Source organism: Typopeltis vanoorti, chromosome 3, assembly GCF_054136105.1.
Source record: "Typopeltis vanoorti isolate ZY-2024b chromosome 3, IOZ_Tvanoo_1.0, whole genome shotgun sequence".
NCBI classification, from domain to species: domain Eukaryota; kingdom Metazoa; phylum Arthropoda; class Arachnida; order Uropygi; family Thelyphonidae; genus Typopeltis; species Typopeltis vanoorti.
Genome location: NC_143551.1, coordinates 172915864 through 172927971, shown reverse-complemented (window position 1 = coordinate 172927971; position 12108 = coordinate 172915864). Strand labels below are relative to the sequence as shown.

At 36.0% G+C, this 12108-nt stretch overlaps 1 protein-coding gene across 5 annotated transcripts in view; it reads right to left on the bottom strand.

The window, feature by feature from the left end:
* The window catches only part of LOC150108743 (twitchin-like), a 2666638-nt gene that overhangs the window by 896274 nt on the left and 1758256 nt on the right, over window positions 1–12108 (bottom strand). For all 5 annotated transcript variants that reach the window (XM_090390962.1, XM_090390961.1, XM_090390964.1 and 2 more), the window contains one exon: window positions 10422–10529. In XM_090390962.1, the coding sequence (XP_090247088.1) occupies window positions 10422–10529 (108 nt within the window). The remainder of the gene's footprint in view (window positions 1–10421; window positions 10530–12108) is intronic.

Here is a 12108-nt window from a genome sequence, read left to right as displayed (position 1 = left end):
CCTTGTCCAGTTGGCTTTTTTGAAGTTCCATGTCCTTTTGATTTGCTGTTCTTGATAAATCTTGAAGTTTAGTGTTGTTATTATGGGTCTGTGGTCACTGATGGCATTTCCCAAAATTTTCCATTGTGCACTTGATGCAATGCTATAATTAATAGCTGTGATGTCAATAGCAGAGTCAGTTCCTGTAGTTTTAGAGAGATAGGTGGTGCTCTGTCCATTGTTAATTGTTGTGAGTTCCAAATCTATAAAGAGATCTTCCAATTGTTGACCTTTATGGGCTAAATCAGGGGGGGGGAGCCCCACATTGGGCTTTTTGCATTTAGGTCACCAAGTATAATGGTTGTATCAGTTGGAGATTCGCTTAGCTTTTCAATGATGTCTGTATCAATATTTGTATTATCAGGGTGGTAGACGTTTGTGATTGAAATAGAATGGTTTGGTAGATGTATTTCAACAGCCTGAGCTTCTGTCAAACTGTTATTATTTAAATATTGATTTAGGGTGATTTCTTTGAATTTGATTTCTGGGATCTTCAAAGGACAGCAAGCCTGCCACCTGCTCTTTCCTCTCTATCCTTCCTAAGAAATTTGCAGACTTCTAGTGAATTTATTTAGAAGTATAACATCATCTGCATAAAGCAAAAGGCTGACATTAACATCTCCAATTTTGATATCATGTTTAATACTACCACTTTCCTTCATACTGTGATCCATATAGATAATGAAAAACAGAGGGGATAATACATAAACATTATTATTATTATTATTATTATTGCAGGAAAAGAAAAAACAGAAAAAAATTACCAATTTTTGTGGATCAGAGATGCCAAGATATTCTTGAGGAAGTCACAAACTTCAGAGTCGATACAAATAAAAAACTCAGAAGACATAGAAAGACTGCCACAGAGAAAAGAAACAAGAAAAGTCTCCTAATTAGTTCAAAAAGAAGACCACAACAAAAATGAATGTGAACCATCAAGACAGACATAATAACATATGAATATATCGGCAATTTCACTTTGATCAGACTTTTCAGATCATTCATTTGGTGTCTCAAATATCACCTTACTTCCAACACAGCAATCAAATCAATAAAAAATATCTAACTGGCATCATCATCAGATAAGCTTAATATATTAAAATATATTAAAAAGCAAAAATTGTAAAATATAACATATTGTTATACTATAACTGCTGTTAAAAATGTAATCTTATTCAATTGCAAACTATAAATTACCATCTATAGTATCTATTATTAACACATTATACAAAACAAGGAAAATTTATATGAATTTTTTTTTTAATATGAGTCTTGCACTAGGTCAAGTTCCTAAGGATTGGAAGGAAGGCAAGATTGTGTCACTTCATTAAGGAGGTGATCGAACTCAAGCATCAAACTATAGGCCTGTCTGTGTGTCAGGTGTTATGGTTAAGTTATTGCTGAGGCTAGTGAGAACTAGAATCCAGAGTTGGGTTGGCAACAATGGTATTATCTTTGATGGACAACATGGATTTGCTAAAGGGAGATCATGTTTTAGTAATCTACTTAATTATTACAATAAAGTGACTGTTTCCTTGGACAGAGAAGAAGGATATACAGCAATATACTTGTTTTTCGCAAAGTCTTTTGATAGAGTGCCTCATGATAAATTGACTAGTAGACACTAGTGCAGTGTCTCAGGGGGTGTGTTTTAGAGCCATTACTGTTTAACTTGTATATTAATGATATAGGTGAAGATTTGGATGGAGATTTCAGTTGTTTGCAGATGATGGAAAGTTGGGATGAACCATGAAGAGTAGTGAAGATGTTGTGGCCTTACAAGAAGACCTTGAATAAATTGAGTGATTGGGCACAGACATGGGGATGCGAGTTCAATGTTGCAAAATCTAAGGTTTTAAAATTTGGAAAACAAAGATGGGATGCAGAATTTATGCTTGGTGAGAATATATTGTTGGAGGTAGAGGAAATAAGAGATCTGGGGGGTGATAGTGGATAAGTATCTGAAATTTAGGGGACACATAGCCAAAATTGTGAAGGCTTCTGGGAATGATACGGAGGACACTGACGTGTAGAAGTAGAGAGATTCTTGTTTCGCTGTATAAGGCCTTGATTAGGCCACACATGGACTATTGCCCCCAAATGTGGTCACCTGGTTTCCAGAAGGATGAAGAGATGTTGGAAAGGGTTCAAAGGCGACTGACTAAGGTAGTTTCTGACCTCTGGAATGTCGAGTATGAGGAAGATGGGAGATATGATATAGACCCACAAGTTGGTAAGAGGTTGTTATAAGATCAATGGTGGAGAAGTTCTACAGAAAATAGTGGGAGATCAGGGGAAAACCAGAGGTCATCCCTGGAAACTGTATAAAGAGGGTGTGAGAGACAGGTTTTTTTCGTGCAGATTTGTAAATGATTGGAATGCCTTGCCTGAGAGTGTGTTGTCTGCAAGAAGTTTGAGTGTGTTTAAGACACGGTATGATGAGCTGTGTGTGTGTGATAAAAGGATCTCCCAGATGAGTTGTTGACTCTATGAGATCTTGGGGTAATAATAATGATAATAATAATAAATTCATTGTTAAAAAAAAAAATTAGAACAACATGTTTTGTAAATGCATAATATGCAATCATAATTTTAATAACAAAAATCATTGAATTTTTAAAAAATATACTATTATTATTATTATACGTATGTAATTTATAGAATTTTTAAATTTTGTAATTTCTATAATTTTATAATGTAAGTGTTGTATGTACGCAACACATAATAAAGTGCTTAAAAAAAATTATGAATATATATCTCCATGGAATCAGTAGACTCATCGTGGGAGACTCAAACTTCAAAACAATATCTATCATATCTCTTCTTGAATTCATTTACAGACGAAGAACTCACAACTGAGTCAGGCAATGCATTCCAGTCATTCACCACCCTAACATGGAAAAAGAAACATTATAAATAATTACAGACACATCAGCACATTGTCTGTAATCAACCAAATCATAGAGAGCATTGTGTATTGCAAAATCTCCACATACACTGAAAAAATTGTAAGCCGTCGTAGCACAATTGGAAGAACAATGGAACATTGCGCCCTACAACTGGAAAAGACCATGTTTCTATATAAACTGCACTACAATCTACATGGTTTACTAAAGTTACTGACCAACTGTTACAACAATTATTTGTCTGACATCTGGTGAAAAAAAAAAAACATTTACTACATCAAAGCTAGAGTCCTATTATTATTATTATCTATTAGGTTACAAAATTAAATTGGGCTGGAGAGCAACATGTTTACTAGATACTAAGTAGGTTGAATATGTGCCATCCAAATTCTTGGAATTTTTATGCCACCATTATTGTCGAGATTCGGGTACTTAATCAGAATTTCACAGGCTTCTTTAAATTTTCTTTCATACCATGTTTTTGTATAATGTAAAGAGCAGGTAATTTTCCAATCAATTTGGTGTTGAGAGCATGATTTGAGAGGCCTGCTTCACCAAAATTGTTATATTTAATGTGTCTTTTGTGTTCTGTTTTATGTATAGGGATTGTACATACAGTTTCACCAATATAAGGTATCCTCTCTCTCTTCCCATTGGCACATCCTGGAGTTTATTGCATCTGCTGCACCTGTAACATGCTATATTGGTGGAATCGTAACTGCTGCAGAAGACACTGATGAGGTATTCAGGGATCAATTTATAAGAATGTTTCATCTGATCAGGGTGGAATCATGAGGAACTTAGTGTAGAGCAGCACTTCCCAAACTGTGGGACTCAGCCCCTTGGCCTTTAGTTTCGTTGAGGGGGGGAACCATGAAAAAATAATGAAAACAAATTTAAAATGCTTTATGACTAATAAGATAGTAATATCTATCTAGCTATATAAAAATATAAGATAATGTGCCATGTGAAATGTGTATGTAAGATGCTAAAAATGTAACATTTGCATTTGATTTTTGCAATATTTGCTCTGTATGTTTTGTATTAAATATAAATACAATAAATATTATAATAATATATGTCTGTATTATGATTTTTTTTTCAATGGGAGCAGTGAAATATTTTAATTTTTCCAAGGGGGCCTTTACATCCATAAGTTTGGGAAGCACTGGTGTAGAGGACATAGGAGAGGATAGCGTAATTTTCAGTGAACGAAGGATTTGAATAAATAAATAAACTTAATGTCAATACGGAAAGAGGATTTGATGACATATCACCACTGTTTAATAAAAGTCTTGCAACAGCACAGGTTCCAAGGGAGTGGAAAGAGGCTAAATTGTTCCACTGCATAAAGGTAGTGATAAGGCTGTAAGTCATAGGTCAAATTGTAGGTTGGTCTGTATATTGGGAGTTGTAGTGAAGGTACTGGAGAGATTGGTGAGAAGTAGGATACAGAAATGGTTTGATAACAGCAGTATCTTCTGTGGTTATTAGCATGGGTGTATTAAGGGGAGATCACGTTTCACTAACTTACTTATGTACTATTACAAGGTGTCAAACACCTTGGATAGGGGAGCTGCATATATGGTGGTGTTTACTTGGATTTTGCAAAGGCTTTTGATAGACTGCCACACAAGCTGTTATATAAATTGAAATAGATGGGACTGGATAACAGACTTTTAAGTTAGATGTGATTGGCTGTCACATAGATATTTTTTAACTTGGGTATATTATGTATTCAAGATACTAAGTAATTTTATATAAACTTGGTTTTTAATCCTATTTCCCAAGTGAGCAAACAGATGAGTAAGTCAAGTTTGCACCTGCAAGTAGTGCAAGTCTGAGGCAACTCATGGTAGTGCCACCCTAGGCAATTCGTGGTAGTGCCACTCTGGGCAACTCGTGGTAGTGTCACTCTCGGCAACTCATGGTAAAAGGTGGATTAAGCTCTGATCACTTTCCTTACAGCATTGACACTGGGGAGTTCTTTTGTTTGGTTGAACAGCAGGAAGGAGTGATGACAAGAGGCCATCCTTGGAAGTTATGAAAGGAAACCGTGAGAAAGAGGGTGAGGAGTGGTTTCTTTGCATGGAGGGTGGTTGAACCATGGAATGCATTGCCTGATAGAGTGGTGAAAGCGAGAATGGTCAATGATTTCAAGAAGTGGTATGATAGACTTTGCGTTTCCTAGGAGGGACCTCTCTCAATGAGTCTTGATAGCCTGTGTTTCTTAGGAAGGACCTCCCACGATGAGTCTTTTGACTTCATGGAGGACTGGATAATAATAATAATAGATATCAGAAAGTTGTATATAGTGGTGCAGCATCCTGAAAGAGAAATTTCATTAGCAGTGTGCTGCAGAGGTCAGTTTTGGGGCCATTGTTGTTCAATTTGTATGTTAATGATATTGGGATGGATTTAACTAGTGATATGCAGCTTTTTGAAATGATGCAAAACTGGGAAGAGCAATGCAGAGTCAAGCAGATGTTATGACCATACAAGAGGACTAAACAGACTGCATGAATGGGCAGGTAAGCAGAACTATCAGTTTAATGTTGGAAAGTGTAAGGTTTTGAGATTTGGCAAGTAATGATGGGATGTAAACTATACAATTGGTGGAGAAACTTCAAAGGAAGTAGAGGAGATGAGAGATCTAGGCATGATAGTGGACAATGACCTGAAATTCAGGGACCATATTGCACAAGTTGTGAAAATGTCACATTGAATAATAGCAATGATGCAGACGACCCTGCCATGCAAAAATCGAGAGATTATGATTCCATTATATAAGATCTTGATCAGGCCTCATATGGATTTATTGTGCACAGATTTGGTTGCCTGGATTTCATGGTGAGAAGGATATTTTGGAGAGGGTCCAGAGAAGATTCACAAAGGTGGTCAATGTGTTTGGAATGTGGAGTACAAGGACAGATTGAGAGAATGTAAGTTGCAGAGCCTTGTGAATAAAAGGAAGGGGAGGGTATGATTTAGACATATAAGCTAGTCAGGGGTTGTTATCATGTCGACATGGAAGAGATTTTTGATAGAATGAGAGGGGGAGGGGGTAAAACAAGAGGCCATTGCAGGAAACTGTATAAGGAGTGTGTGTGAGCAGAGGAGTGAGGATTAGGCTCTTTGCATGGAGAGTGGTTGGTGAGTGGAATGCATTGCCTGAGTGTGTTGTGGGTGTAGACACATTGAATCGCTTTAAAGCACAGTTGGAAGAACATTGTGTGCAACAGTGTGTACTTCCCATGATGAGTCTCTCACTCCTTGGAAGTTATATGTTAATAATAATAATAATGATAATAATAATAATAATACTATCATCAGTAAAAATCTGATATTTCAAACTTCATCAAAATCCAGCAAACTGTTTAAAAGAAAAGTATGAGAAACTTTGTCATAAACTATTTATATATAGATATACATATCCATAGTTTTATATATATATATATACATACATATAAGGCATTATGTGATTATTATTGTTATAAAATCCAAGGGGTGCTTAAGGGTCAAAGCTGTATAACTGAGAGGAGACCTCCACATAGCCTTTAAAGGAATGCGGAGAACCTACCAGGGCTTCTGCCCTAATGTCCAATCCTCACCTTCTCGTGGTGCACCCTGTTGGGTATCTACTTGGATACTGAACAAACGAGGATGTGCCAAATTTGGGATTTAGCAGATCAAATTGTGTTCTTACTGGTTAAACCAAAATAAAAAAAAAATGATGGTACAACTTGACAGAATTTCATGCCGGCTGGGACGTAGCACAGTTAAACAAGACCCCTGTTGTTTTCGCCAGGGAACCAGGGCTAACAGTGAAAAGTCAGCTACTGGAATAAATCTGAAAACACACCCCAACTCAACATCGCCAGAGTTAAAGATTGGTACTATCAACATAAGAAGCCTGAATGACAAAGAAATTGAGCTAGCTGAGGAATTAGATAAGTACCAGATCGACATAAGGGATAACTGAAACAAAAACGACAAAAACTAGTGAGATCTTTCTGAGCAATAAATATAAAATGTTATATTCAGGCAATGACAATCAAGGAAAAGAAGGAGTAGCCATAGTATTGAACACTAAATACAAGGCTAATCTTCTTGAATGGCAGGCAGTCTCAAGTAGAGTGATGTGGGCAAATATCAGAATGTGGAATTGGACAATGAGATTTATTTCTGCCTATGGTCCCACAGAAGGTTCTACTAAAGTAGAAGTGGAGGAATTTTTTGATGCTTTAGAAAAGGCAACCGATACAATGAAAAAGGAAAAGTTGGTCCTTGGTGGGGATCTAAATAGCAGAGTAGGAAATGATTGTCAGACATACAAAAATATTTTGGGAAAATTTGGAGAAACGAGCAAAGATAATAATAATGGCAAATACGTGTTGGATTTCTGCTCAGGACATGGACTATTCATTACTAACACCATGTTCCAACATAAAAATGTGCACAAATTCACATGGAGAGAAGAGGCACGGAATAAGAAAAGTCTCATTGACTATGTTATTGTTGATAGTGATGTTTTCTCCCTGGTGCAGGACACCAGAGTGTACAGGGGATTTGAAATTGGAAGTGATCACTATCTACTCTTGAGCAGGATAAAATTGAATTTCATATTGAAAAGAATAACATGTAAGAAAGTTTTAAAGTGAATAAAAGTTGAGCAGCTCTCAGATGTGAACTGTAGACTAAAATACACAAAGATTATTGAAGAAAAAATGAAAGAGTTTTAGATCAGGAACCAAACCTTAAAGAAAACCCTGATTGATTCAGCCAGAGAGGCATGTGGTGAGGTTGTCTGCAAGGATAGAAAAATCAGAACTCCACGGTGGACATAGGAAGTTAAAGAGGCAGTGAAGGAAAAGAATAAATCATATCAAACGTTTCTGCCAAATAAGTCAACTTGTGCTCTTAGATAATACAGAGACAAATGTAAGAAAGCTAAACACTGTGTAAAACTAGCTAAACAAAAGTGATGAGAGGACTTTGGCAAGAACATAGAAAATAAATACCAAGAAGATGGCAAAATATTCTGGAGGTTGATGAAGAAGCTTAAAAATGGAGGAAAGAGTGATGTAAAGATGATAAAGGTGAAATGAAAACGGGAAAAAAAGATATCCTTGAAGTATGGAGTAATTACTTCAAACAACTGCTAAATAAAACAAGCAATGATAGCTCAGTGGTAAAAAATACTCAACAGGCATACAGTCAGGAATACATATCCATACTTGAAGTAGAAAAAGCCATCAAAGGTTTGAAATGTGGAAAGGCAGCAGGAGTAGATGATATTCAACCAGAAATGCTGAAGTATGGTGGTATAAAAATCTTACAGTGGCTGCACTGCATAGTTCTGAAGGGCTGGACAGAGAGAAGAATTCCTGATGATTGGAGTAGAGCTCTCATAGTACCCATATATAAAAAGAGAAATAAAACTGAATGTGAGAATTACAGAGGTATTTCCCTAATGAGTTTTCCTTGTAAGATTTATGCAAGTATACTTGAGGAATGGTTGAGAAGAATTGTGGAAGAAAAGCTGGATTCAGGCCAAAATAGAAGCTGTCAGGATCAGATCTTCACTTTATGACAAATAGTTGAGAAAAGATGGTTTAATGTGAAATCTGATATGAGACAAGGATGTACATTATCCCCTCTGTTATTCATTATCTATATGGATCATATTATGAAGGAAAGTGGTATTAAATCTGATATCAAAATTGGAGATGTTAATGTCAGCTCTTTGTTTTATGCGGACAATGTTATTATTATTATTATTAAAACAAGACCTCATGGAGTCAAAGACTCATCTAGGAGGTCCTTTTATCTTACACACACATCTCATCATACCGTGTCTTAAACACATTCAAACTACTTGCAGACACCACACTCTCAGGCAAGGCATTCCAATCACTCACAACTATGCACGAAAAAAACCTGCCTCTCACTCCCTTACTCACACCCTCCTTATACAGTTTCCAGGGATGACCTCTGGTTCTCCCCTGATCTCCCACTATTCTCTGTAGAACTTCTCCACCATTCATCCTATAACAACCCCTTACCAACTTGTAGGTCTCTATCATATCTCCCCTCTTCCTTCTCTCCACGAGACTCTGCAAATTACATCTTTTCAATCTTTCCTCATACTCAACATTCCAGAGGTCAGAAACTACCTTAGTCCTTCACCTTTGGACCCTTTCCAACATCTCTTCATCCTTCTGAAAACCCGAACGTCTAAATAAATCCACTACAGGTTTGTAAGATTCCCTGACTAAAGTGAATAACTGTTGAAAGAGATGTGGTATGAAGGTCAGCAATAAAAAGACAAAGACAATGAAAATAAACAGAATCGCTGAAAATGTCAAGTGAACGGAGATGTGGAACAAGTAAAACATTTCAGCTACTTAGGCACGAATTTTAGTGAAGATGGTAAAGTAAATATGAAAACAGACAACAGAATCAACAAAGCTGGTATGGTAGGAAATCAATTGAATAAATTCATATGGAATAAGAGAGAAATTAGTCAGGATACTAAATTAGCTGTATACAAGACAGTGTTCAAACCAGTTTTAACTTATGGATCTGAGAGTTGGGTCAGAAGTAAAACACTTGACCAAATACCAGAGACTGCAGACATGAGAGTCCTGACAAAGATTAGAGGTGTGAACAGATGGCATCAATGGCAATATCATATTAGAAACAAGTATATTAGGAAAGAACCTGACATTGTCAGCATCCAGGAATGCATTAGCAGAGCTAATCTCAGGTGGTATGGTCACTTAAACAGAATGTGCGAGGAAAGATTAGCAAAACAAGTGTTCTCTGCCAAGTTGGCAGGAAAACGACCCAGAGGAAAGCCAAGATACAGGTGAATTGATACGGTACAAAGTGCCTTAGATGATAGAAATATAAGATCTGATAATGTTGGAGTCTTGACAAATAACCGACTGAATTGGAGGAAAATTGTTGATAGGAAGTTAGTAATAATGTAAATTTTTTATGTAGTACTATCATATCCTGTACACCCTCTTGAGAGTACATAGCTGGAATTTGATGATGATGATGATGATAAAATCAAGGATTCATGATGGGAAGTCCTCACTAAAAAAATCCCCCCCCCCCCCCACACACACAAAGAAACACACACAAAGCAAATCTAACCACAACTCAAACATTTTTTTTTTGTTCTATCTCTCTGTTGCCATTCTATAAAAAAACCTTTCACATAAATCTTGTAAAAACTTTTAAGTAGTTTGCTAACTCTTTACAACTTGATTATTAACGGTCACTAAAACCTGCATTAAAAATTAATTCTGCAGATTTACAGAATCTGCAGAATTAATATGGAATCCTCAACAGCTAATCAATATAGGCATTATTTTTTTAAAATAATAATATGCATAGTGAATAAATGCAATATATAATTATAGAAATCAAATAACCGGCCTTACGTATGCATTTCAAAAGAGTTACCTGTTATCTCAGATCCGCCATCATCTTCAGGTCTATTCCACTTCAAGCTAATTGTTGTATTTGTTACCTCTGTATATTCCAAAGGACCTTTTGGTGCACATGGTTTATCTGTGGAAAGTACACTTGCAATCAGCACTTAATTATCAATATGACTGTTGATAGTAATGTACAGACAAATAATTATTATTCCTATTAATATAATTATTGAATGTATGTTTCACCATGAGAAAGTGGAACTGGTCTAGGTTTACTAAAATACCAATCACACTGTGCCTAAAATTCATCATTATCTCTTTGACATTGGGTTCTAATCATAAAAACAGAGGTATTCATACTCCACAGTTCCAAGTGGCATTAGGAAACAAACATCTAGGAGAGAAAATACCAGAAAATCTAGGTTTATATATCTGTACATAATTCAGATGGCATCTCATCAATAGTTTATATAGTAGAATAATAGTTGTTTTTTTTTGCCTCTGTTGATGCCATAAATGTGAGTCTAAAAGAAAATTCACCAAAATCTTAGACTATATACATCTACTTTATTTTGGAGAAAGTTTTTTTCACTTGATTATACTGTAAATTAAAGATGCCAAGAAATTATATTCTTGGTTTCATCCTTTATCCAAGTGTGAGCAAACAAAGTATGACTGCAAAGTAACTTCACAACTGGGCTATTTGTATACAGAAGCTAATGACCTCACATAAAGGGCACAAGTGATCTTGGCAGTGGCCCTTTCCATAATGTATATATAAGGATATGTGCATTGCAGTATTAAATACTAAGGTAACTGATGTGAAATCATTAGCTTCTATGGCCGAGTGAATAGCATATCCGCTCTCCAGCCAAATGGCTGTGGGTTCGAATCCCACCGTGGGTATGGATGTTTGTGATTGTCTGTGGAAATACCAGCGGTGGTTGGGGGTAGAAGACATTGGTATAGTTGCAGTCAGTTGGCGATTGAATGGTGGAGACAGAGTTGTAGAGCAGGTGCCCTCCCTCGATGTGTCCTTGGACTCCCTGGAGGTGTCAAATAATAATAATAATATATAAGTAGCCCAGTCAATTTATTTTTGTAGTACAGTTGCACAATACAGCACAAGGCATTTCATTCCTTCAGGCTAAATGTACAAGTGTATATGATGGAAAAGAGAGATGCAGACTTTATGATAAATACTTCAAAATAGAAAACAGCTATGCATTTTATTTTATCCACAAAAATTCAGTAACATGACAATTGTCTGTCTTACTGAATGGTTAAAAAAATAATCACAAATAAAAAAAAATAATCCTAATGTTACTGACCTTCCTTCTTGTGGGGGGGGGGCAGGGGATATTGTGCAATTAAATAATTAATTATATGAAATGTATTTGCTACAAATTAATTATATGTAAATAATTTGTAGCAAAAACAAAAGGTTATTGATAGGTAACATCTGTTAGTATTGTAAGGTACACATTGGCTTACAGATAAATGATTTTGCTTTAGGAATTATTTCATGAGCAGAAGAGCAGTAATATTGAATGACATAATAGCTAGAATGTGTGACAAGAGAGGACTGGAATATGTGGATGCTTGGAGTGCGTTTGAGGACAGAGAGGAATTGTATGCAAGAGACTGTTTACATTTGAATAAGGAAGAACGTAGGCATCTGGAGAGATTGCTGTTCTGAAAAAGTCAGTGTG